At 41.1% G+C, this 27,817-nt stretch overlaps 2 protein-coding genes across 2 annotated transcripts; both read left to right on the top strand.

Moving 5' to 3' along the window:
• Positions 1-862: 862 nt before the first annotated feature.
• btbd17b (BTB (POZ) domain containing 17b) lies at positions 863-7,368 on the top strand. The gene is made up of 3 exons (XM_023410031.2): positions 863-3,472; positions 4,943-5,228; positions 5,587-7,368. The coding sequence occupies exons 1-3, from the start codon at positions 3,391-3,393 to the stop codon at positions 6,659-6,661; spliced, it is 1,443 nt and encodes a 480-aa protein (XP_023265799.1). The 5' UTR covers positions 863-3,390; the 3' UTR covers positions 6,662-7,368.
• A 194-nt stretch (positions 7,369-7,562) lies between these two features.
• Positions 7,563-18,445, top strand: LOC111657787 (dual specificity mitogen-activated protein kinase kinase 6-like). Its single transcript, XM_023410100.2, has 12 exons — positions 7,563-7,891; positions 11,623-11,692; positions 12,312-12,360; positions 12,472-12,585; positions 12,835-12,954; positions 13,046-13,162; positions 13,545-13,596; positions 13,706-13,833; positions 14,448-14,525; positions 15,672-15,811; positions 16,006-16,051; positions 16,318-18,445. The coding sequence occupies exons 1-12, from the start codon at positions 7,873-7,875 to the stop codon at positions 16,393-16,395; spliced, it is 1,011 nt and encodes a 336-aa protein (XP_023265868.1). The 5' UTR covers positions 7,563-7,872; the 3' UTR covers positions 16,396-18,445.
• The last annotated feature ends 9,372 nt before the right edge of the window (positions 18,446-27,817 follow it).

Genomic DNA, 27,817 nt, shown 5'->3' with positions numbered 1-27,817 from the left:
CCTGTGTCTCTATCCAGCCTCTGTCCAAGTGTTTGCGGCTTTGCATATTCTGTGAGATTAGCACCCAGCCTATTTATTTGTTTTAGGCAGCTTACATCCAAACAAAGGCGCCACTCAACCTCTAACGTGATATTTCCACTTGTTAATGGAGTGCGTGAGCAACTACATATCTGAGCTGTGAACTGTTCGACACGCAGAGACTTTGATTTCAAACGCACTGATGGTTGATGATTAATGGCTTTCACAGGTCTAGTGATTGGATCAGTTTTGTGATTAGTCTTTACAGGTGATTTCTTGTGAAATGATCAGCTGCTGCACACACAGCAGCTTACTTTTTGACTTGGCCTACTTTAAGTTCTACTGAAGAAAATGACCTGTATACATTTGTTATAAGTCAAGTCTGATCTATGCCAAAGAGTAAGTCTTTTAAGAATGAAATTAACACCTGTTAAAAATGAATGAGTACGAATATGACATTATTTTCTCTTCTAAGTGAATGGTCATCATCAGAGGTGAGACTGTGTGTCCAGTTTGCAGAGCCACCTGGTGGAAAATATTATTATAGTAGAGACTCCTGCCCCCCCCCCCTTCCCCCAGTGAAACACAATCAAATCAGATTACACAACAAAATAGATCTTGTTATTGATCTGTTGTAGGCCTTGCCACTTAACAACCATTTGATAAATAAGAACATTGACTGATGCCATTGATTTTAAGCTTTTAGGAGAAAGTTATGCTCACCGCAATAAAACGTTTACACATCTGAAATTTGCTAAATGCCGGGCTGCATATAAAGATCAAACGTTCCATTGTTGGGATTGAAAGTAAAAGATTGCTTCTGCTTTTTTTTTTTTTAAAACGATATTTTCTTTTGTGTTTGCAGTATTTGCTGGTTGGAGATGTGACATGTTAGACTAGAATATAGTGTAAGAGCAGAGTTTTGTCTCTAAAGACAAACCAGAGTGTTCTTGAGATATATTTTCTCGTTTTGCCATAAGTCACAAAACTTACTCTCTCTCTTTTACTCCAGATAGTTGTAAAACCTGTAGTTTATATTAGAAAAAAGACTGTGCCACAAAAGAGGGAGTAAAGCAGCAAATACAATTGCCAGAATGAATGTCAGATCCTTAGAAATAACTGTGAGACATGATAGCAGAATACAACATCTCTACATATTTCATGATATTCATTTTTTTTGTTATTCTTACTCTTTTAACACTAACATTTATATATTTACATGTATTCGGCTTCTTTTGTCATGTTTTTGGAGATCTGGTTATCTAGTGCAGTCCCTCTGGGTTCAGCACGAGAATAAGGTCATCTAGGACGCCTTGCTGAAACTAATTCTGGCACGCAGCCTGTACTAAACGTACTGTTTATACTGTGTGATGGAGCCCCCTGTGGTGCATCGATCCCTCAATGGATCTTGTCCTGAGGGGTGCTCTCACAACCCCAGCAACTCATCAATCCACCCCTTTGCATTGTGGTCCTGTTAGCAGATTCTTAATAAGACCTGATCTCAAAGGAGAAAGCAATGTGACCTTAATGAAGGACATGCCCTTTTCAGATGCACATGTGAAAAAAAGGGGGGCTTTGGGCTTATTCTAATCCTAATTCTGTAGCTACACAACAGTTGTCTGAATCATGTTTTAGTACACAGCTACACTTTGAGCTAATAAACCAATTGCCAAATATATAAAGAATACAATTCTTATTGCATTATTATTTCATGAATTGCATTCATAAAGATTAATTTCATTCATTCTGTGTTCAGTTTCAGAAAATAAAACAGATAGAAGGTGCCACCACATCTGATCCACGGTGCCTTGTCCATGTTGTCTCGTCCAGGTTGTTGCAGCATGCTTCATTAATGCACCTCAGCACCGCTCTCTTCTGAGAACCTGTCAGGTTATTCATAGCAGTGGCTCAGGTTGGGGTCTTGCAGGAAGGAAGGATGTGACGTCTCCGGCATTTTCACGGCAGCCAGGCAGCTCCTCAGGGCTTCACCACAACCCAATTCCCTCTGAGATGATGTCTCTTCTTGTCTGTCCCATACTGAGCACGGTGGAATTGGAGCTATTTTAAACACATTTATCACATTACAGCGTGTTAGTACTTTTGTGACTGGACTAATGGCCTGGGCAGATGCATAGATTTTTTTTATTAATATCACATCCATATCTAGCTTATGTTTTGAGAAATTTTTAACAGGTATCTCAGTATTGACTGACCCATCTCTGACTAAAAGATCAATGTTGGCTGAGTGATAAATAAAGGGTAATTTAAGTGGAACTGTAAAAGTCTCTTTGAGGACTGAGGTCATGACCAGAGTCATAGCTGCCATTTCACCTCTCTTGGAGCCTAGTTAGTGCAAGTTATTCTAGGATACATGTTATGTGGCTCTTGAGCTCACTTTGAGTCATTATAGCATTTCATATTGATTATCATAGCTCTGAGGTTGGTATGTCCCCTGCCAGCAGCAGCAGCCATTAACTCCATATCATGCTGGAACCTAACTGCTCGCACATACATGGCATCTGAAAATAGTTTTCCCTGCACTTCATGATGCACTGAGAAATGTTACAAAATCTTTTTTTAAATTTTTACACAAACAACTAAAAATACATGTATTTCAATCTCAGTAAACTAGACAATACAAAAACCTGATTGGCAGTTGAATTTGATAAACAAAGCTTTCCTTAAATTGATGAGCAGACCCAGCACCAATGAAATTATCCTCCCATTACTTAGATTAACATGCCATCAGAGAAATAATTACCATCAGCTGAAAAACTGCCCTGTAAATGGATTATGAAATTTGATTGACTGCAGTTGGTCATACAAATTAGAACCCCAATTACCTTTGGCAGATTGTCTCAGTGGCAACCTACTCTAATTGATTGACTAATTAAATGGCACTGACTGTACTTAATGTGGATATCACATACAAAATTTTGCAGGTCAGAGATGTTGCATTCTGAATTCCATTAACACGTGAAACTGTGTTAATATTGATTGTTAATAGTACCTAACCCCTCTGACTTTTAAATGTAAAAAAAAAGGAAAAAATGTTGAGTCCTTGGCTGGCCCCTGGTGCCGCTGATCAATGCCATGCAACATCCAAAAGGGAGAAATTCAAAATCAAAGCTGTCGCTATAGCAACGCCCCTGCCAGATTCCACCAATCAATGGAGTCCGTGGGGTTGCGAGATGCGCCAGGGAAAGGCCAGCGTCCTACATAAAGAGTGCGGGACAGGGAGCCGGGCGGCACACACGGGGCAACACACCTTTCTGCACACACACGACAAAGGCAGCAGCAAGCAGCAAGAAGAAGGGTCAGGGAAGAGTGGCACAGAGGAAAGGAAGAGAGGCAGGGAATAACTGAGAAGATATGGTGCGCTCATGTGAACAAGGGATCCCTGCCTGGGTCTTTGTGGGCACCCTGCTCTTCCACTCTGTCACAGTTAGAGGAGGTAAGATAACAAAATAGCATCACTAGTTTGCTTGATTGTTAACCTTTAAAGAGTCATCTCATTTTTGCATCTTTTTGGGGTCTTTTTTGTTAATATCCTTCACTGTGAGTAGAAGCTGTATTGTTCTATTTCAGCCCAGCTTCCCTCATACTGTCAGTGGGTAGTAGAGCACAGCATGAATGTGTGGCTCGTGCCCAGCCTCAGGGCAGGGGATGGGTATTTATCTATTCTACTCATCCTGTCCTCATCTATCTGTCTGCTGGGTGCAGGGAAAGACAGGCAAGTGCATTTGCTGCCTGGCTTTGTGTCGGCTCAGTAATATGGTACAGTATACAAGCACTGAGGGAAAGCTTTTTTTACTACTTAAAAAAGATCTGACTTTGACCAGGGCTACTCAAGGCCACATTCCTTTGCTGTCAGAGTAGATATCATTTGAAATTCCTCCTGAGCACAGACTCATCTAATTTGGGGACTGTCTATAAAATGTTTTATTTAATGTTTTCAGCTTTTCTCAGCTTGAATGGAAGGGACACTGAATAATTTTTTATTCATAACTTTTTACATCTACTTTGAATTGAATCTGTGAGATTTTTAAAAAAGAATTTTCTTACAGAATCGGAAAACTGTAAATCATGTAACAGGGAGTTTATACTGTTCCCAAGTTATAATGAATTTGGTGATTTTTCAATTGGCTACATTGTGCCAGAATCATTTGTCAATACACACCTCCACACACTCCATCATGCTCAGCTGGCTCAGGGTGCTGGCTGTCTAATTGGAAATAGGTTACTTTGAAGTGGGGGCACTTGATTGTGGTGGAGAAATGAAGACTGTGAGGCATCTCAGGGAGCCAAGTGTGTTCCCCCTGTGTCTCATTAAACCCCCAGTAACAGGCCAACAAAGCTGCTGATGACTGTGGCAGCGCAGAATGGATACAGCAGCTTGTCATGCTGAGTCTTTCATGTGTGATTCTTCAGTAAGTGCCACTTGTACTTACGCTCAAGAGGGCCCATAGAAGCAGCCATCTGCAGCGACACTGCAAACTCAGGATTCTTTTCTGAGCACCTGGTATCGATGGTTTTCTGAGTCAGCCACCTGGCTTGTTGCTCACTTTCTCTGTTAATTAAAACCAAAAAAAGAGAAGGATGTGCAGGTCTGCTTTTTCCGTGGCACATTTTATCAGTTGTGGTTCAGTCGAAGGGTTAGGGGGTGCTTTTTCCAGTTCCCTTCCGTGTCAAATCTGATTTCAGTTGTAGAACAATTGCACATGAATTATGCTGTGAAATCTTAGACAGCAGAATCGGGTTGATGCAAATTATAGCGCTGAAAATAGAAACGACTTCTAAAAAAGCTGATACTGTAGCTAATTACAAGTGCAGGAGAACAAGAGAAATGCATTCTGCATGCAAATAGTGATGATAGTGTTTCTGTCAGGTGTTGCTTTTGTCCACAGTATTGCTCTTTCCACAGCTGCCCTGAAGCAGGAGGTAGCATTGGACAATGGGGCCACGGTTCTGAATCACTCCATGAGTTTGGTGCAGCGCATGGAGACCCTGCTGACCATGGGGAACGGCAGTGATGTCACTCTCCGGGTGCAGACCATCAACACGGATGAGGTGAAGGTGATCCAGGCCCACAGCCTGGTTCTCAGCCTGCAGAGCGACGTGTTTGAGGAACTGCTGCTCACCCGCAATAACAGCGCTGTGGTTTTGAGGGAGACGCCCGACTGTGCAGCTGTCTTTGACAAGTTTGTCAGGTGAGGGTGACTCATGATGAGTTCATCAGGTTTAATTAAACAAAACCATTCAAGAAACTATGGAGGTGATGCCTTTGTATTTTCCACAGGCATAAAGTTACAGAACTTTACCCACCATTTTATTTCTCTCCTTTCTATTTGGAGAAGTGAGATGCTCCATCTTGTGAAATATTCTAAAATTACGCCTGTTGTTTGAGGCTCACAGTCAAATATCAGCCAGTGTGGGTTTTTTTCAGTGACTCAGATGTGAGGAGAGAACACAGCTTCAAAATAGTATGCCTCCCGGAAAAACTGTGTTCCTTTTATCTGTGTTTTTCAGGTTTTTTTAGATGACTGTTACAGGTTTTTTCTCTTGCAGGTATCTGTATTGCGGTGACATCTCAGTGCGGCTAGATCAGGCCATTTCTCTGCATAAGCTGGCCAGCAAGTATCATGTGTGGGGCTTGCAACAGGGTCTGACCCAATATATGACCCTGCATCTGTCTAGTGATTCCCCCACGGGGCATGTGGTTGGTTGGTACAACTATGCACTACAAATTGGGGACATGGCCCTGCGGGACAGCTGCCTGCAGTACCTGTCCTGGAACCTGTCTTCTGTGCTGCAGAGCGGAGAATGGGGCTCCATCAGTGAAGACCTACTCCTCTCCTTGCTCCAGCGCTCTGACCTCATTCTGCAGACTGAGCTGGAGCTGTACGAGGCCCTGGAGGCCTGGATTAGCCAGAACCAGCCTGTCAGTGCGACAGTGGAGAGCGCCCTAAGGGCTGTTCGATACGGCATGATCCCCCCTCAGCACCTCTTCCGTCTTCAGAAGCAATCCGCCCTCATGCTGAAATATTACGAGTCTATCCGTGATCTCCTCTATCTAGCATTCCAATTTCACTCTGCCTCACCTATCCAGCTGGCCAAGTACTTTGATGTCAACTGCAGTATTTTCACTCCCCGTAACTACCTGTCCTCCTCCTGGGGTTCCCCTTGGGTCATCAATAACCCCACCCGTGATGACCGCAGTTTCAGTTTCCAGACCCAGCTCGGGCCTAGTGGCCATGATTCCAGCAAGCGAGTGACATGGAATGCCCTGTTCTCCCCTCGCTGGCTCCCACTCAGTGCCAGGTCAACCTATACTGAGCTGGGTGCAATGCAGCCCACCCGCACAGATGGAGGTCGACCTCGCATTATTGTAACTCCGGCCACTTCTAGTCCAGACTTTGCAGGTGTGAGTTTCCAGAAGACGGTGATTGTAATGGCAAAACAGCAAGGAAAAGTGGTGGTTCGCCACGTCTACAATTTCCACCAAAGCACAGAGGAGGCTGGAGATTTCCTGGTGGATGCTGACCTGCAGCGCCGTGCATCAGAATACCTCATTGACAGCTCCCTCTTTCTGCACATTGTAATAAAACCTCTCTACCATACCCTCCTTGTCGCTAGGAAGTGAAGGCAGGAATTTGGTGTGACCTCACCATCAGTTATCCACCGTCCGTCCATACAATCACATGCTCATATTCCAAAGCACACTCATATCACAGCATATGTTTATGTGTCAGATCCGTGACATCTCCATTGTTATTTAGATTGTACATTTTGTTGTCTTCCAGCTAATTAGCAAGGAGGTGTCTGGTACAATAAAGGACTTACAATTCAACAGCTCAGTGGTGGTTATAGCATCAATGATGGTGGGTTTTCCAGTATTTCATGCATAGTAAGAAAAAAAAAAACATTTTACTGTACTGTATTTATTCAGATATTTTATCGTCCGACTGTTTGTTCCTTGAATGTATTAAATCTATGTGATGGTTAAAGTTGTTTGCATAGTTACTATAGAAGTTTTGTTTTAAAATAAATTGTTATTGCTATTAATTTTATGCATTTTACCATTCAACGGTCAAATATAAATTTTTTGGTTCATGGCTCTTATAGCCTTTTACATATACTTATATACCTGTTTGCTGTTTACATTCCAAAATGTGTAAATGAAGGTGCAATCCCATTCTCATTGTTCCTTTGTATAATGTAGTTGACATTGTTTGTCTTTTTCTTCCTAACTGGTACACAGGCATTTCATCCATATTTTAAAGCAGCTACACCTGTATGTATTTTCATCCTGAAACAAAAAAAATAATAAAAGACAATAATATACACATTCTTCTGGGGTGGTCTGTGACTGTCATTGATGCAAAATTAATGTATGCTCTTTATTTTGTCTAATGTTTGTTATTAGTTCAATAATTTTTGGAAATAACCTCGCTTTGTTTACATAAAAAAGTGCCCACACAATGCAAACTACACATCCCATGATGCTTAACGCGAGTCAGGAAGTACGTCATCACGTCGTTGGAACCTTCAGCTGTCAGACTTTGGCCACCCTAAAAGTACAGGTTTTGTTAGCAAACTAACTCGAACTGTACAAGCAGCGCTGACTTTATTTAAAGTTGTGCATTCATCTGCTGATCGATCTTTGAACGCGCGAGCTGGCGATTGAAACACTGGGATTGCACGAAGACGAGCCATCTTGTTTTAATCGCTGCTAGTTTTTGCACGACAAGCCAGCGATCCTGAGCGGGTGTAAGGGTAGATGCAGGGAGGGAGGGAGTAAAAAAAGGCAAAAGTCTTTGTGCTTCCCTTCCCCCTCATCAAAGCAAAGGGGAAATGTCTCTGTCTAAAGGAGGTAAGTGATTTTTTTTTCTCTGCTCTTTTTCTTTTTTTTAACTGCCGTGCATAAATTTTAAATATCGAGGTGCAGTTTGCGTGGAAGTAGTTTAGCTAGCTGTGTTTGAAAAATGTAACCTTGCCAGGTGGAAGGCTGCATGTATGAGAGGAGGAAAAAAGAAGCTAGCCAACATGTCTTTTCTGCTTTCTATCAACATGCGAAGTCTCTAGACATGTAGAGGTATTGAGGTATTCACCATAGACCTGCTGGTAGCGTGATTTTTATTCTTAATATTTTAGCTAAACGGTTTGCTCGCATCGCTTCGTCTAAGTTCCCGTGTGGTGGTTAGCTAACACTGTTTTCACGACAATAAAGGACTTTTTCCAAGATGTAATTATCAAGCAACTTGCCCCCTGAGCTGGAAATGTCCGCGCTGAGATTAGTTTCTGCCTTTTGGTAAATTGAAGCACCCTGGGACCACAGGTGTTTGTGTTTTTCGGCCTCATGACTCATCGATTGCATTGGGTCCTTTTTGGTTTGGCCAGTGTGAGTGTGTTAGCACAAAAAAATATTTTTAGCGCCGCGTCCATGAAAATGCTTCCCCCCCCCCCGTGGTGGAAATTCCTTCATTTTTAAAACAGGCGGTGATGCCATGGAACCAGGGCGCTATCACACACTTGGCTTCCGCTTGTCACTCAGTGAGACCGTGCTGTGCAATTACTGTACTCTGCTGAATAAAACACACACCTTGGAAAAATCAAGGTCCTTCCCCTGCGTCACACACACAGAGCATGATGATGATGTCAATTTACATTTCAAGTTCACCGCTTGTGCTGTTACACAATCATACTAGCGTTACCATGGTCGGGAGTACACACTGTTTTTGAGAGGGCTGTGTAGATTGGCTGGGTGCTACTCAGGCAATCACAGCCTTTGGCCTACCATGGCATGTTTTGACTTGCAGCACCAATACCTTGTGCAGGCTCTCTTTGTTGACACTTCACTGTCTGCAAGCAGACACTCCATAGCTGCTACACAGGTTCTGTGCTGTTATTATTATTTTTATTATTGTGTGCACCAAAACAGGCCTTAAGTGTCTTTGTTAAAAGTGCCCTTTTTTTCTGGCCTCTACAAGGAGTCGTTGTGCCTTCTCTGGTCAAGAGTGGAGCAGACCTAAATACATTGCAGTGCTGTTCATGGTACTGCTGAGGCATGTTTGCAGATTGGGTTCTCCCTAACAGCACTGATAGGGTGGTGTGGAAGATAATCTGTGCATGAGTCATCATTGTCTGTATATGGACCCACTCTGAGGCCAGAGCTTCCTGATGGTGACTTGCCCAACAGCTATTGACACTTTGATCTCATGCACAATCCAGAAATTCTTGTTCACATTACGTATCTATTACTGCACTGTGGATATTTTTTCCACTGAACATCTTTGGTTTTTCTAAGAATTGCTGCATTTCCTGTGAAAGTGCGCCAATTCACTGTTAACACAGCATCAGCAAAATACTCATCTGATTACGATACCATGATCAGTACTCAAAATGAAAAAATGCTTAAGGCTCATAAACCTCTTCCCATGTGAGGGGGGAAAAAAAAGTCTGCAAGGTGAAGATGTTTCATAAAATTGCATAATGCAACATGTGCCATATTTGGATACAAGACTCTCAGATCCTTTCTGAGAAAATGGTATCTGTGTACATGTATTCTTCCTGTGCTGCCTCGATATACTTTAACTGCAGCTGTGGCTGATGTCATGGCACTATTGTTTGCTATTAGGCTTATTTTGAGGACCAGGCAGGTCCTGCAGCAGTAAGCTGCAGTGACGCTGGCCTTAGTTGGCCCGAACGAGGACAGTGAGCAGCAAGTTGGTCAAATGAAGTGACATCATATTTCCCAAAGGGTCCTGACAGTTGTTGTGTTTTCAGCGGATGCGTCCAGTCTGGCTGGGCATGAGTCATATCCCACCCCATAGCCCTGGCCACAGGGTCACTGCACACACCACACACTGGCTCCCCAAACAGGACTGCTTCCTGAGTGGGGTGTTATAGTATTTCAAGTCATTAATACTTCACAGAAACACTTCTAGTAGTAACTCAGACTTGAATATAATTTGCAGTCTGCAGTTTCTCTGCAGCAGGGAAGGATTCTAAAATATGTCCAGCAGCTTGAACAAAACAAATTGTGTTAGATGTTTGGCATGTCAGATGCTTCTGCACTGCACCACAGCATTCATGTCCTACTCCAGTTTTGTGCCTTGTTCTTATTTGTCAGGTCATCAGAAGGTTTTGAGTGATCATACTTCATCCCACACCGAGGAAACGCAAAATCTATTTTTGACCCAGCGTGTGTGAGTAAATCACACTTCAATCTCTCCCTACCACGTGAAACTATCGTAGTCTGTCCAGACACTGTAGGCCTATTTTAGGGCTGCAGCACAAAATGGACTTGTCTGACGTTTCAGTTGTAGGCCATAGAATCTAAAATTTTAGTAAATCTTCACTTCCCTTCCAGCTTGATCTAGCGAAGGAGGGGTTTACCCAGTCGTACTTCCTCTCGGCTGGAGTGGTGTGACTCACTTATTGGTAAATACAACCCCACAGAAATACTGTCAGCTAAAAATCTTACCAACCGTTACTACCTTTTGCCAGTTTTATAAAGAGCTGTTGCATTTGTTTTAAAGTGAAAGTGCCTTGCCTGTGCATGAAACCAGTTTCTCTGAACTGGGGTAGAATCATTGCACTGCCTGGTGCGACCCTGTATGCAGCAAGAACAGGAAATAACCTAAACCGTTTCTTGTCATATCCCAGTGGGCAAAAAGCTGGCCAAATCTGAGCACACACGGATAGAGGTCAAGAAAAGTGTTCGGTCTTTCCTGTCGACCTTGCAACAAGAGCCAACATGCTGAACACAAGTGTCCGTGTCAAGAGGAGTTGAACTGTTTTTCCTGTGTTGTTGCTCGTAAGCCTGGTAGCTGTGTCATTCTGGCAGAGGCTTGCAGCCGCTTGTGGGAAGTCCCAAAGGCTGCTGGTAAACGGTGTTTATGAATGGACTGCTGTCACTGATTTAACAGTTTACAGCAACATATACCAGATATTAAAAAAAAAAAATGTAACAGATCCTAACCTGTGACAAAACATAAAAACGCATTTATAGAGGATTTGTTAACAGTAAGGGAAAAGAAATCATGACAGGAAGGAAGGCCTGATTCCATTGCCACCACCCCCCCCCCTTTTTTTTTCTAAGCATTTGAGTCATCATACCAATGTCGATTAGTCATTGAGTCCACCTTCTCTCATTTGCAGGGCCTCAGCTTTGAGTACACCTAATCTCCAGTTAGATAACAGATCATTTACTGTGGTTTGTGTCAGTGGCAAATGCAAATTGATTGTAACCTTGAAAAGACTCCGAACTACCCAAATATAATAAAATCTATCAATAGGCCAATATGGATGTATGAGCATGTACTGTACATGAGCATGTACAGTTGTCACTGTAAGTGGTCTGAATCAGAACATGGGATCTCTGTTGTTGCGAGCCTTTGTTTTCAACTCAGAGTAATGTGGCAAATCGGATGATAAGAGTCTGGCAAGGTGAAGTCCATTTACCTTAGTCCCTCAAAACAAAACACTGCCAGTGACACTGGCTTGTGGTTGCTGCTAAATAACAGCTTTATTGATCACTGTAGATCAGTCAGCTGATCTGATCTGAGATGGTAATGATTTTCGAAATTCTTGTCTCTAAAGGGAAGAAGAAGAACCCCGGGCTGAAGCTGGCGAAAGAAGTGTTTGCGCAGCCCCCACCAGCAGCAGCAGCGTAAGGCTCCTTTTTACTATGGGATAGTGACAGCAGCCACAAAATTAGAGCCTGACTGGTACATTGGCTGGGTCAATATAAGCCTATGTTAGCTTATATCAGATACATTGATGTTGGTGAACATGTTGACCAACAAGGAACAATAAATTGCAATACAGAAACATGAATATCTGAACTCTTGAATATTGGTATCAGTCTCAAAAATATAATAGCTCAAAAAAATCAGTTGAGCAATGATAGTTTTCCTTCGTGGAGACATGAAATACTAGACATACTAGTTGACAATTACATGAGGCTTGCATTATATTTTCAAGTAAGCACAGTCTTTGCACTCCATTTACAGCCCCTCTGCCTGGTGCAGTTGTTAATTACAAGCTGCAGAGTTACAGGGTTCAGAGAGAGTGAGCGCTTGCATGGATCACTTGTATTTATTATTAGTTTTAGAACTAACTTTAAATAATGTTTATTGCACATGAATCTCATAAATTACTCAAATAAAAATGCACAATTTCTCTTAGCGTATGAATATACCATTACTGAGTATTGTGGCATCAAAACTGACCGCATACTGTTGTTATTATCACACAGTTTAATTGTTGCTCTCTCTCTCTCTCTGCAGGCCCCCTCGAGATCTTGACTCTAAAGCTTGTGTCACAATTGGAGATCAGGTAAAGCTGGCTCTCTATTCCTGTGAGACATGCTGTTGATTTTATTTATTTTTTAAATTTTTTGCTGAGTTGAATACATACATTAATGTGACATCTACCGCCTATCTCCAGAACTTTGTGGTGAAGGCAGATGACTTGGAGCAGATTGCAGAGCTGGGGAGGGGAGCATATGGAGTGGTGGACAAGATGAAACATGTGCCCAGTGGTGTTATCATGGCTGTCAAGGTAGGCTGGGAGGCTGCTACTCGGGTTACCTGGTTTGGCATCTGTGTAAATGCACCATGCTTTTAAAATAGACACCATGACTCATAGATGTATTCAACATATGAGCTCAACTTGTAAACATTAGGATCAGATCTGTAAGATCTGTGACATGATGTATTGAGGTGTGTGTGGGGCACTGCGCACCATTTGATGTAAGCCATCTACCCTGTGATGAAGCTGACAGCCCACCTGTGATGTTTGTGTCCCTAGAGGATTCGTGCCACGGTCAACAGTCTGGAGCAGAAGAGGCTTCTGATGGACCTGGACATTTCTATGAGGACAGTGGACTGCTTCTTCACTGTGACTTTCTATGGCGCCCTCTTCAGAGAGGTGAAGCCACTGTTCAAATCTTAAATCATAAATCATTTGTGACTACTGTGGCCACCTGCCATCATCTTGATTCTCACCCTCTCTTTTTCAGGGGGACGTTTGGATCTGTATGGAGCTGATGGACACGTCTCTGGATAAGTTCTATAAGAAGGTTATTGATAAAGGCAAAACCATTCCTGAGGACATCTTGGGAAAGATCACAGTAGCAGTAAGTCCTATCCCATATTTTACTTGAAGTCTCACAATAAACAAATTTTAAAGTATTTCTTTAAAATGGTAAATATCAACCTTATCACTACTATTATTAAAAAAAAAAAACAAAAAAAAAAACAGCTATTTATTTTGTTTGTTTTTTTTGTTTTTTTTCACACACATAGTCAAACCCTTTGATGCTGTTGAAGTGGTGACTGCATGTTTGTTGCCTCATGAAAATGAACGAGACCCAACCAATGATAGAAATTATATAAAACAATCACTAATGTGCATGTAAAATACTAATTTCTCATCTACACCCCTGGTTCTTCTGGATTTATTTTCTTTTTTTCTGAAGAATTCTTTGTTTTCCTTAATTTTCTCTTTTTACTCCACAGATTGTCAAGGCATTAGAGCATCTGCACAGTAACTTGTCAGTGATACACAGAGGTAAGCAGGTCAAATCATCAGTGTGTACAGTTTTCAGTTTTCCCATTGATGTTTTCATTGTTGGTTTTGTATCTTCTCTCATCATTCTCCCATCAATGTCCCTCTCCAGATGTGAAGCCCTCCAATGTTCTGATCAACACTCAGGGCCAAGTGAAAATGTGTGACTTCGGCATCAGTGGCCACCTGGTGGACTCCGTGGCCAAAACAATGGATGCAGGCTGCAAGCCCTACATGGCGGTGAGTGGGGGACTGGGGAAGATCAGGGAAGAGATTCCTGGTACCGGGTAGCTAAGATTAAGGAAAGGATTCTCTAGAAATTTACTGAAGAACTATAACACTCAAAGAGGCCTGGCCAAAATCAATGTCTGAGGTTTTTGAAAACACTCATCAGCTGGAGTAAAGCCAGAAATCCACAGGCCAGGAGCTCCTTAATGGTTCTGAAATCTGGACCCCAGTCTGATGGTACTCAGGCCTCTACTGTCCAAACCCGTAAACTCGCAAATATCTTGCCTGGAATGAAGGCTCACAAAATGAGTGCATTATTTTAATCCCTCCACGAAAAACATATTGTATCTGTTTGTCCTTAACCCAGTTACACTTATTCTCATCTTTAAATGGCATTTTAATTATTTGGTGAGTTTCAGTTAAGTCTGAAATTAACAGTGCTTTTATCACTTTCTGTTTATTAGTATAAGTCTTTTTTCTTTTTATGTCAAAGAATAAATAAGACTTGTTAAAAAAAACTAATTTCTACAGGTACAGTATAATTGTAGTGTTTTTTTTTTTTTTTTATTGATGAGATTATTTTTTTGATAGTGTTGGTATTTATCTATTGATAATTTCCATTTCAGCCTGAGCGGATCAACCCTGACCTCAATCAGAAAGGCTACAGTGTCAAATCAGACATATGGAGTCTCGGTATCACGATGGTGAGTAAGGCTGGATTATGGAAATTTTGGCTTTGACTTTGTGATACTAGATGAAATAGTTCTGCTGTGCACATTTAATGCCAGTGTTGATATAGTTTTCAGTGAATTAATTGCCACAGCAATACATGTTATTGCTGCCCTTCTCCTGGCTATAACTGTACTTTAACCTGTTTTTAGATGTGGATCAAAAACATGGTTTACAACCATGTTTTGTCTGCTGGATAATAAATGCTTTGCGTATTCACTGTGTTGCAAACTATGAACTTATTTCACATATGACTAACACTAGTGGCAAACACCGAAATGAAAATGTTAGCTTAGTGTTATGTAACCACTCCGGAACCAATTAGTTCATAAATTATTAAATGATGATAATGAAATGCTTTTATTTACACAGCAGTGTTCTTGACAAAATTGCATAGCTCATTGTAAAGAATAACATACAGACATTCAAACCTAATTTAGGTCAAAGATAAAAAAGCTTCTTTCACTCACCCCTCTCTCTGCTCTGGCGTTGACCATTTTCTTAAATGGTTAATTGCCATATTTACTAAACGAGGTCAAAAGAGATTTCATAACGCATATCTCAGCATTCTAAACACAACTCAGCACCAATGCTGAATCATGGTGACCCTTGAAAATTTTGATACCTATGCCATGTCAGTGTCACACCCTCAGTAGTTCGTGCTGTCCTCACTTAATAAATTACACGGCTTACGGACTAAACTGACGGATCCTCTGTTTATTTATTTTTACTTTGAATTGACAAAGGAGCTTCTATTGTGTTTTATTTATTGAATTTGACACTAGTTGTTTAAGGAAGGTATAAATCTGAAAAACTTTCCTTAAAATCTATATGTTAAAACATATATTAACTTATTGAAATTGTCCAAACACTTGCATTAAATTATATACATTATATACTGTAAATATCCATAAAATGTTCAATAGTACAAAATCATACTGCCGATTTTTATATGTAGATAGTCTGAAATGTGTAAAATAGTTGCAGCTGAAAGGCAGTTATGCTCACCTAGGGTTTGCAAATGTTGCAGTGAACTATTACCAAAATCAAACATGCATCACATGAAACATTTGCCTTAACACTTATGATTGTGGTTAAATCGGCCTTCCTGTGTCACCCAGATTGAGCTGGCCATTTTGAAATTCCCTTACGACTCATGGGGCACCCCGTTCCAGCAGCTCAAACAGGTGGTGGATGAGCCATCTCCACAGTTGCCTGCCGACCGTTTTTCCCCAGACTTTGTAGATTTCATCTCCCAGTGGTAAGCCTCCTCACACGCAATGACAACAATGTTGTGCTCACTGTGCTGTTTGAAAAAAGAAAAGTAGCCCAGCAGGGGTCAGCGTTAGCTCGTGTTTTTACTAAGAGTGGCATGAGTACAGTGACTGTGGAGCTCTAACTTGATTTCTCTTCTGCTGTTTTTCTCACTTTTGAATTCATCTCTTGTTTTTACAGTTTAAGAAAGAAGCCAAATGAGAGACCAGCTTATACAGAATTAATGGTTAGTAGTTTTTACATTTAATTTCTCTCATCCCAAAATACCAACATGTATTATTATGCTACTTTGTCACCGTTACCATCCCCGCTATAATGTTCAGTGTGCTCTGGTTCTTGCTTTTGTCCACGAGAGGCCAGGCTTACCCAATTAACCCACTATGACTATGGTGTGTATTTTTCACAAGTAAATAACAACACAGGAGTCAGTTAAATATTTTTTTTCATGGTTCAAGAACATATTTCTAACTGTTTTTCCTTGTTTTGATGCAGAAACATCCGTTTTTCACCCTGCATGACTCCAAAGAGACAGACGTGGCCAGTTTTGTCAAGGTCATCCTGGATGACTGATGGGCTCCCTCCAGGCTCCACCCCATGAGGGTAGGCGGGACCTCTCAGCAAAGGAACCAATGGCCTACCTTTTTTTTTTTGTTGTTTTTTTGTTTTTGTTTTTTTTTTTTTTTTTTTAAACTCACTGGAATGACAGACTGTCATGCACCCACACACAACAGGGGGGTGACCCAAAGACTGACAGCAGCCCAGCAGCACTGGTGTGGGAGAGTGGTGGTAATATGAACTTGTACGGCCAACTGGAGAGGTTTAATTCACTCCTCCAAGCTTCCTGTGTGCGCAGTTATCCAACATGATGAATATGAACTGAACCTGATTTGTTGTTTTTGTCTTGTTCTTCTTTTGTTTTTTGCCCCCACTGCCCCTCGTATCTCTCCTTTTCAGAATGGACAGAACCAGCCATTACTACTTTGTGACACATATTGTATGAATCATTTGAATTTCATCTGCAAAACCAAACAGTTAATGTGTATGTTGTTGCATATTGAAAGCTATATTTGCATAAGCGTTTGTATGTTTTCTCATTATACAGAGTTTTGATACTGTATATCGTTGAAAAGTGTGAATTTTACCGGACTAGGGCTTTGTTTGTCAGACAGACCTGGTTCCGCCCTGAGGTGATTGGTCAGTGCAGGGGCTGCAGTTGTCATGGGCCGGGCCGTGGGAGGCTCCAGGGCTGAGACAAAACATGTAAGAAATGTCAAAGGTCACATTCTGGGCAAGAGGAGTTGCAAGTCATTCCTAGATCGCTCGGCGGTGCGAGGCAGGAATGTAAGGCGTCCCATATCATTGGTGATCTGAGGCATAACCCTCCATGCAGTGACCCCTCCGTGCTCCTCTTCTTTCTTGGGTATTAAAGAGGTTTGCTCCAGTGCTACCATTGTTACTACCTGGAAGTATTCAGGGGTCGCCTAATCAAGCTCACAGCTTTATCTTTTTCTGTGTGCCATTTTTGCAAATCGTTCTCATGAATTACTGCATTAATTGTGTTTTTCTTCATTTTTTGGACTTGTTCTGGCCCGCATTTTGATTTTATTTCGGCCACATTTAAGCTTATTCTTCCCTTTGCCGACCTTTCTCAATTCTGGAATCAGCATAGTCTTTTCATAAGAGGCACTTATATTTTCTTTTTCTTTTTCAGAGACCTTATTATGCCTTACACAAACAGTATGGTAGGGAAATAATTTATGTGTTAAAGATGTAAATACTATCTCCTTTTTTAATGTAACATGGCACTGTCCCAACCTGGCAGTGTAGATGAATGGTAGAGTGGTTGGTATTAGTTAGTTTTAATGCAGTGTGACACGCGTACACAAACACTTGTACTCACAGGGCCAGCTGACTGTCGTACACCTATTTTGGACTGATGTGCTGTCAGGCTCCACTGCTCAGGTTTCTGTGCTCTCCTTCATGAGGAGATGGCCCCATTTTTTTTTTTTTTTTTACCCCCCCCCCTCGAGGTTGTACTCTCCTTGAGTGCTGGAGCGAGAGCCTCTTTTCAGTCCATGGTGGGCAGCCATTATCTATTCTGTCAGACCATACTATGCAGAGCCCCTTGGACTCATAACAAGAGGCCCTTGCCATATGGCAGTTTCCCCACTCCAAGTGTTCAGAGACTGTGATGATGATGATGATGATGATGATGATGGTGACGATAGTGATGATAAGTGACGTGCCTCTGTTCATGGCTAGCACTCATTGCCTCTCTGGTTTACACTAGTGCGACCTTTATCAAAAGTCAGTGAGTTAGGAGTATTTATGATTGTGAATAATAAGGGAAAGCTAGCAACACCACAAAGAAGCTGCTGTTTTTTCTTTTTTTTTTCCCTTCTTTTTTTTTTTTTTTTTCTTTTGTTGGCCTTCTTTGGATGGCCGTTCCCTTGGTGTGTAAAAGTGAGTTTTTACGCTGATCACAATGAGAATGGAACACTTGCTCTACCTCTTACTCCTTCACTCTATTTGCCACCTTTTAATTGGGTGGGACTGACAAACTTGAACTATGGAAAGACAAAAAAATAAAGGCTTTATTGTTCAGTATGTCCATTTATAACCCTCATGTCATGATTCCTGCAGGTTTAGTAAAAAGAAAAAAGTCGTTTGTGTGGGTAATGCACAGAAGATGTACAGTACAATATAGTACTGATTTTTTTTTTATTGTCAAATTGCACGAAAAGATCAAAACCAACAATGAATTGATTTTACTAACAGGTATTGTGTGTATAGCTTCAGACATTAATGAGCCACAATGTCGCACTGGCTGACATACTGTATTTCTTCATTACCATGAACACAGGCACTGTAGTTTTTGTTTGACATTTGCAGTCCTGCTGCTGTCAGTACATATTAGCAGAGCAAAAGTGGTGTTAGGCTACGTTCAGACTGACTTTATCCCTGCTTGAAAAACCACAGCCCCCTCATTCATGTCAGTGGTTTCAGTGCAGCCGTCGTCCCTGAATAATGTTTCAATTTTGCCGCAATGACACGGTATTCAGGAAGGCGCTGTGACGGCCAATCAAACACATGCAGGTGCACATTCCTGCACGGGAAAACGTTGTAACCCTAACTCTACAGTTTACCCCGCAATCCTTTCAACCATAGAAGAAGTGGTTGCCACTAGGATAATTGTCTAAAGTCGTAAAATCCTGTCCCTTAAGTTTTATAAACCGCTCTGCAGTGTTTTTGCATCTGATAACCTGTCACACTTATGGCGCTATTTAAACTAGGCGTCTTGGATTGGATCATCTCACTGGTACCTGGACCTACACGGCCCCACCAACACAGCCCCTTGCATTGTTTTAACGCAGGGCTGTTTTAGGCCTGAAGACCTGCTTAATCTGCAGCTGAGCAAATGCACTGTTCACTCCTATGTGAGCACCTTTTTTTTCTAAAAACTGTAATGCCCACTTTTTTTTTCACAACACATTGGTGGTTTTGGTCTTTTCGTGGGATTTTACGATAAGAAAAATGCAGATTAATGCTAACCTTGTTGATTGGTCTCTTTGTGCATACATTTTGATCTATTTGGTGAATTTGCTTTTCAGGCCGCTCCTTAGCCCGCTTAAATCCTACTTCTATGTCACTAACAGTTCCACTTAAGACTCTTTATTCCTGCAACTGCAGACTCTGATCGAGTTGAGAGATACTGGAGCTGACCGATCCAGCTGATAAAACGTCTTTGGGTTTCTACCCGCAGCACCCTCCGACTCTCACCTTTCTGCTCACACACCTGTCAGTAAGACCATGTTTTAGTAGAGCCTACAGCTTCTACAGTTATAAGCCTGAATTCGAGTAATCCCAGCACCTCTCATTCTGTTTGAGACAAAATTGTTGCAAATTAGGATCCATAAGGGTTAAAGGTCTCACAATTTCCACTGCAGGTCATTCCCCAATCCAGTTATTACAATGAATGCGTGCAGTGTGACTTGCCAGAAGTATTACAGTTTCTATTTGTGTAAACACCGTTATGTAAGGACACAGAAGTGAATGCACACTTCTTGGCAAGTCATGATTCCTCTGAATGTGTAATGAATAGAGAGAAGAATCATTTTGATGGCTCTTTCTGAGTGCTTTTTTTTTTTTTCTTTTTTGCTGTGAACGTTAACAACAGAGGTTAACAAAAGCTCGCTTTGAGCAGGCTTCTCCACTCTGAGTGTGTCTCTCAAAGACCGATGACTTCATGCCAAGATGAGGAAACACAATGCCAGTCGACTGCAGGCACTGCTGCAGTGTTGTGCAAAAGAGTGGTTTGACAGCCAAACTAAAGAAACACTTTTTAGGAAAGGAGGCCTTTGGTGAGAAATTACATAATGCCGCTCAAAAGATTTTCATGTGAGGAGAAAATAGCCAGCCTTAAGTTGAATTACTGTCCCAGCGCAGTTCAATGTGGACTGTGATGCAGAAGTGAATCACTACCTCTCTCAACAGCAAATGTGCATTTTAGGAACTCAGAGGGGGGGGGGGGGCAGCGAAAGTGAATGGTCACTTGTTATGTACAAAATTAATGTTAGACAACACTTAAGAAAAGTGGGAGTACAACCTTGACATACTTATTCTTAAATTGATTATTTCCATTTTATGCTTCTTGTAATACACTATGTTTCAGAGGGAAATGTACTTTTTACTCCTCTACAATTATTTCCTATTCACTTCAAATATTTTCAGCATTACAGATTAAACTACCTATTTTGTACATAATTAGTAATAAATAATAATATAGTAGCATAAGACTCAATTAGTACTTTTCATTTTCATTTTTTGCTCATAATATTTATTCAAGTGACATTATCTGTACAGGACCTTTATTTTATTTTACAGTATTTGAATACTTCCTCCATCACTGCTTAAGAAACATTTCATTTATATGTATATTTAGTCCTTTAGTCTTTTTCTATGATAAAGCTTAAGCTACAGAAAAGAAATGGACAAAATGTGTTTGGCCCTGGTGTGCATGCTATTTTCCTTCATTGCTGTTTGGTCGAGAATCAATACTAATGGCTTTCACAACCATAGACAATCACTCGGAAATGGCTCCGCAAATGAAATCATTTTTTTTAGAAAGTTAACAAAATAGTTAAGAGTGCACGGCTTGATCTCAGGATGTTGCATTTATGTTCAAATTCAGTGTAGAAAAATACATTTAGTGGCTAGAAAATAAGAAGTTTTCTCAAAACTTTAAACCTCTACTCCTCAAACTAGAGCATTTTATAGTCAGTTAGACTTGCTGTTCTGATGCATATTTGTAGAAAGGAGTGATTATATTGATCGACAATCACTTTTTCCCCCAAGAGTGCAGTGTGAGACCAGTAAGGCAGCCGATTCCAGTCAGTGCATACGACAGAGAGATGATACTAACCCACACACTTCAGACTATCTTAGTAGCTTCCATGGTATATTAATCAAGCAGATTCTTCCTGTCTGTTCACCCTTCCTTTCAACCGTTTTTCCTCTTGCAGGTCTCATCCAACAAAACAAGTAGTAGTGATTAAATTCATGCCTATTTTTGCCCGGTGAAGAAAAGTTTGAGAATGTTTGCTGTTGCCCCATGGGACTCTACAGATGGACAGAGGAGTGCCAGACAAGACATAGTAAGTATGTGCGCTCCATTTTAGAATTATTTCCTTAATCTCATGCCAGATCTCACGATCTCCTGACCTGCCTTCATCCTGGAGATGGAAATCCAGTAGCAGGGTTTTGCGTACCACCCAGCATTATCATTAGGGTGCCACACACGTAGTGTTCTATACAATCATCCTGCTGATTACTGTGTTTTGCCAACATATAATAAGTATGCATTGTGATATTGAAATGGACAAATGGGAATTGTGGGTGAACTCAGGACATCAGCACTCCATGAATATGTATCCCCCTGCCCTTCTGTGTCTCTATTCCTTGCCAAGGAAAATGTGGCCGTTACCGTGCCCTTAGATGGCAGATGTACGAACAGCAGATGACGTTGTGTAAGTTTGTCTTCTACAGCCATGACACAGGAAGGCCTGTGATGGAAAGTTAGAATGGGGTCCCTTTTCTAAGGAGTGTGTGGAACCAGATCTTCTTAGGCTGCACAACCTTATGTAACATCCTGTACTGTGGATGGGCTCCTGTTGCACCGTGAGTCTGTAGGCCTGAGAGGGGTGGAGGGAGGGGTAGTGAGTGTTTACTTGGATTCGGGCAGACATGACCGGTTGAGTAGTCTCATTAGTAGTGTCTCATCTTTGCACATAACACACAAACATGTATTTTGTATAACCAACACAAGAGAAAATGTTATGTCAGAACCCCCCTCAGAGCACGCTGTCTTTTAGCAGCCATCCTTTCATTTCTGCAAATGGGAAAAGGATGAAATATTTAATGCAATTTAATTAACCTTCTGATTAGGTTTACTTTGTGAAATACATGCAGCACTGCAATAGTTGTTTGCCTATACCTTTAGTGGTTCAACAATTATCAGCAAAGGTATTGTTTATATTTTTGTCTTTGGAGAGAGAGGATCAAGAAAATGTTTATATGGAGTAAAAGTCTGATTGCTTGATATTTGCCAAGAAAGAAAACTTGCCTGTAGAACAAGAACAGAAACAAGAACAAAGTACAGCAATGTTTATGAAATGCAAATAAAAATATGTTTTTATCAAGTAGCATCAGATAAAAAAAAAGTAAAAATATTCAGTATGTTCATTGTTACATTATTATATCTTACACTGTTGGATTATCATTATTATTATTGAAAAAGTAACATGTAAGCTTTAATGTTGCAGCCAGCTGTGGCTCAGCTAGTTTTACTCATTTTACATCCTGTTGGGAAGTTTAATTTACTGTATAACCATGGATTGTATTGTATATGTTTATTATAGCTTTTTAAAATGCTCATTTGTAACATACTGTAACTAGTAACTACACATGATTCATAAGACTTAAAAACAGCTGCCAAATAAATGTAGTGGAGTAAAAAGCACATCTGAAATGTAGCAGGGTAGAAGTATAAAGTAGCATAAAATTAAAAAACCTGAACGAAGTACAAGCAACTCAGAATTGTACTCAAGTAAAATACTTGAGTAAGTGCATTGAGTTTCTTTTTACCGGTGAAGAGTGTGCAAAAGTTTATCGACCCTCAGTAATTTGGGTCATTGCAATGGAGCGGTTCAAATAAGTTCTACAACATAAAGATCAGCTTTAAACAGAAGCATGTTTTAATACAAGCTAGCTACAATGCTAGCGTAACCTAAAGTGTACTTCTGCAATGTTAGATGTAAACTTCCTTCTTTCTATCTAAAGCCTTGAGGGGAGTTCTGTGCTCTCTGGATTCAAAGGATTGGGTGACAAAGCAGACGCTGGTCCATGAATACATCTCCTGCAGAAAGTAAAATGTCTCAGAGGGACTCGTACAGGATGAGGCAATTACATAATTATATTGTGGTTAGATCTTTGGTTATAAAAAAAAAAAGGGCCAGTGGCTTGGGAACGTCGACTGCTGTATTTTTTTCAGCTTCTCAGACTTCTTAACCCAGTTGGCAATGAGGATTACAGATATGATACAGCTCTTACATGGCATCAGACAGCACACAGCACTGGGTCTCGAATGTGAGGCCAAAGCTGGATTAAGCATCGAATAGAAACATGAAAGGGTATCCTGGATCACAAGTGCCACCTGCTTGAGAGGGATTTCTTAACCCTGGTCAGTTGAGAAGACGACTCTAACTGCCTTTTGTAAACAGTTCAAAGTCTCCTGAGCTCACTGGAAATACAGCACTCTAGTATTACACTCTTACAATCCAATCCAGCAATTTAACTTCGCTGGTTTGTGCTTTAAAACAATCCCATTGTGGAAGATTGTTCTTTCATTTCTCTTGTGTTGAAGGTGGTGCCTGGACAGATTTGATAGTTGAGCATGGATTAAATGTCGTGGCAGCGATGGCAAGCATCCATCACAGATCACAATGCCAAAGAGAAACCTAAGAAAAGATCTGCCCCTGTGACGTTACATATGAGCAGGTTGATGACAAGAGTGCGTGTGTGTGAATAAGCAGATATCACCTTATTAAAGCAAATATTTGACATCGGCGCTCCTCATAAAACACAGGTGATCGCTTATTTAATCAAACTGGCAAAGGTGAGAGATGTTCAGTGTACTCTGTCTTGACACAGGTCCAACTCCTGCAATAGGCAGGGTTTGTAGTCATGTTTCAGCTCTGTTTGTTGTTATTGTGCCAGTGCATGGCTTCAGCAAAAATGAACACATTGCCAAAATAGGTGAGTGAGTAGCAGCAGAAGCTGTTGTACAAGCATTTAAAACCCTGCTGATGTTATGTTTAGTCAAGTGATCAAGTGCTCACTCCTCATGGGAAAAGCACACAGCATTAAGCCACCATATACAGTATGGACCATTAATAGACACCATAATTATCAGTAATAGCCAGTAGGATTGCTTCTATGAATAATTACAGTTTCAACACTCACAAGACACTGACGGCTAAACAAGGAGGGCGTGTGTTGTTTACTGTGTGATTCGGAACATTTGGACTATTTTAAAACCCGGGACAGCCAAAGAAGGTGAAATGTAATATCTCTGTATTCACTGCTGCAGAAGAAGTGCTGTGGGCTGATGTCGACGGGTGGAACAGCTGCAGCAGCTAGGCAAGGCAACCCCCCCCCCCCCAAACCATCCAAACCTGGTCACACAAACTCACTGATGACATAATGATGAAAATTTACTTAAGTCAATTTGTTTTTTTTTAGTTTGCACACACACTGGATTCACACCTACTTTATGCCCTAGGGTGTAGTTCTCAGCCAGTCCTAAAGGAGGATTCTTTTTTTTTTTTTTGACCTGACATCTCCCATTTGCCTGATTACATAAATGCGTTTCCGTGTTTCCATTGATGACCTCCAGCATTACTGACAAGCATCTATTGATTTACCAAGTTATGCTGCGGTCGGCAACTGTGCAAATGAGCAGAGACACTGCACACCACTCAGACTACTATTCAAACTACTCGAATATTCCCCAACAACATGAATGAATACGCAAAAGTTGTGGGAGCCACAGGCCGTGCTGCGACTGTGGTCCTCTCAGGATGAATTGTAATAACTTTGGTGATCTCCCAACAAGGTCTGGCACCATCATTAAGTCGAAATTTTAATTTGTGCAATGCAACGCCAAATACACAGTTGAAGTCATGACGTCATGTGTAGGCTAGCTTCTGTTCCACTAGCTTCTGTAACCCAGTGCACTCTCTCACTCAGCTTTTCGTTTCATATTCTCAGACGAATCAGCATCCAAAGCACAAGCACTTGCTATAAGAAACTGAAACCTAGACATGTAGCCATACCAAAACATGCAAATAGCAACTTTAAAAGCTTATTAAAGGACCGCTACAGTGGCTGTAGATAATGAGATATTGTTGTACTTCCCTCTTATTTTTGTTTTTATTACTGTTTTTTCATTTCTTATTATTGCAAGTCATCATTTGTAACAAATAGTAAAGCTCCGCTAATGCCACTAGCATTGTCTGCCTGCTGGATAATTATGTTGACATACATTTGTGTCTTCTTTGCATACATACAGTATGTACAAATGAATACAGCCAGGCTAATATGTGGATTAAAAAACTTCTGTGGGAAAAACACACTGTGCTTGGATTTCAGCCATAAAATACTGTAATGGGTCATTGCCTGCAGTTTGTGGACTCGGTATTCAAATTAAAAGACCCTTCCTCAGGACAGATGACATTAAGTCTGAACAATATATTTGTCCAGCCTCTGCGCACCTGTTACTGTTGACACTGGAGTGAGGTCAGCAAAAGATTGTTTTCTTTGTTGCCATCACATGGCCTCTGGTTTCTCATGGTTGGAGGTGAAGCTGGCAGCAGAAGACAACCCGGGCTTTTTTCCTGAAGGAGAGCCGACGCGTTTAGAGACCAGCTGGTCTAATGGAAACATGCTTTTCCCCAGTGACAGTGAGTGTAGAGAGATGCTTCTCATCAAGGCTGCCTAGCTGCAAGTCTGTGCCTGTTAATGCAAAACAACCAGGGCTAAAAAAGAATCAGACCACTGAGACATCATTTTATATATAAACCTCTTCTAGTCTTCTGAGTGATGAAGTCTGATCTGATCATGAAGCGATATCACTCAGGCCTTCTGAGGATATTTATACAGCCACAGCTACCATACCTTTGCATCATACTGCAGTAAGAGATGCTGATGAAGCGCAGTCAGATCAGATGATCAACTGCTTTTATTCAATGACAGGATGCAAGATCTGTTTTACAGCTTTTAGACATGTTTAAATTGACCAAGTAAGACACAGACATCAGCACCAAAGAGAAGAACTACAAGGACTGTATGTGTAAGTGTCTTAGGCAGACTAGTGTCACAGTGATGGAGGCAGGTGTTACAGTATGTTAAGGATTAAGTTCCAAGCTGGAAAAGTGGATGGTCTTTCTTTCCAGTCGTATGATTCACTTGCAGGAACAGAGCCAGCTGGCAAGTCCTGCTCCAGAGGCCTTTCAAGATTCACTAAAGAGTGATTAGCGTCCATATCCCCCATCATTCCCCATTAATTTTTTTCTTCTTTCAATTAGCAAAGGAAAGTAATCGTCCCTTTCGAATGGGTTGATGTATTGTTCCTGAAATAGACTCGGCCAAGCGTGTTTGACTTTTGTCCAGATTATTTCCAAGTCTGCCAATATTTAAATGACACAAATAATCCTGGCTTCTGGGGAAATGGATGATGTCGTATGTGCTGTGCCTCCTCTTCAAAGTAATCTTTCAAATTGGCAAAACAGTGCTGAGAATCACATGCACATGCACACAGAGTCATATGGTAAAAGCATAGTTTTAACCAAAACTCTGGCCCAAGGCTTCCTGCATTTCACTGTCACTTGTGTAATTCTTCCCATCTTGATATCAGCAACTTGACTTTTAATCGGCAGGTCCTCGTGCTGCTCGACCGGTGTTGTAAGTGACAAGGAAAGTCAAAAGATAAGAACACAACAGTGATTACCTGAGCCTTCAGGTGTAATGCTAAGCCCTCTCTCTGGTGTAGGGATGTTCTTAAGTGGCGTGCCACTCTTCTCTTGTTACCTGTTCCTCTCAGTGGACATGGAAAACTTGCCCTGTTTTCAGTAGAGATGGCTTCCATTACACTTGTGGTTCTTGTACATCCCATTAATTAGACCACGTTGGACACTCGGTCCTTTCTTTGGCATCATGCCAGCGGAGATATTGTGTGCGTGTTCTGTTCCAGAAGTGAACAAACATGTGTCAGTGTTGTGTATTACACTTGTTTTATTATAGCTGCTATTTTAAGGCACTGATTCCGTTGCATATTGCGGAGCCATCTGATTACCTTCCATATGATGATAAGGCTGATAATAATAACATGTAACATACTCTATGTTTGATTTTGATCCCATCATGTCAACTCTTTGCTCTCTATCTCTTTCCCATGGGGAGTTTCTAATCAGAAATCACACGTCATCTCCTGCAGAGCTTTTTCTGCATTGTTTTTCCTTATGGCAGACCTGCTTAAACCAAGCATAAGCCACCTCTGTAATCTCAGGACAGGGGAGAAAATTGTGTTGTGACGTAAGGAATAATCTTCTTGTTGGGAGAAATTGCATTCTGAGCAGACTGAAGAAATCACTTGTTATTTTTAGAATGGAATAGCTGTTTGCTTATTAACATTAAAAATGTAATTAAATAGAAAAATGTGGGGATTTTTTTTTTTTGTGCTTTCTCAACACAACAAGAAAACTTGCACGTTTCACATTTTTTTTATTTGTGATGATTCATTTTGAAATGAAAGTCCCCCATCTTTGTCTGTGTCCTGTTTATGTGGTTTTGAAATCTTGGACCCTATCCCTGCATGTACATTATGAGTGTCGGATAGCTTGACACCATAGGATATTCAGCACCCCTCAACCGGATG

The sequence above is a fragment of the Seriola lalandi genome, unplaced genomic scaffold (assembly GCF_002814215.2).
Source record: "Seriola lalandi dorsalis isolate HSWRI2012SDOR001 ecotype SW California unplaced genomic scaffold, Sedor1 jcf7180002054412, whole genome shotgun sequence".
NCBI lineage: Eukaryota > Metazoa > Chordata > Actinopteri > Carangiformes > Carangidae > Seriola > Seriola lalandi.
This window is presented reverse-complemented; position numbering and strand designations above follow the sequence as displayed.

Excerpts from the sequence above, each read along its gene's own strand:
- btbd17b (XM_023410031.2), top strand. The coding sequence starts at position 3,391 with ATGGTGCGCTCATGTGAACAAGGGATCCCTGCCTGGGTCTTTGTGGGC. Across the intron at positions 3,473-4,942 it reads CTCTGTCACAGTTAGAGGAG|CTGCCCTGAAGCAGGAGGTA; the intron begins GTAAGATAACAA and ends CTCTTTCCACAG. Across the intron at positions 5,229-5,586 it reads GTCTTTGACAAGTTTGTCAG|GTATCTGTATTGCGGTGACA; the intron begins GTGAGGGTGACT and ends TTTCTCTTGCAG.
- LOC111657787 (XM_023410100.2), top strand. Across the intron at positions 12,955-13,045 it reads ATGGCGCCCTCTTCAGAGAG|GGGGACGTTTGGATCTGTAT; the intron begins GTGAAGCCACTG and ends TCTCTTTTTCAG. Across the intron at positions 16,052-16,317 it reads CAGCTTATACAGAATTAATG|AAACATCCGTTTTTCACCCT; the intron begins GTTAGTAGTTTT and ends GTTTTGATGCAG.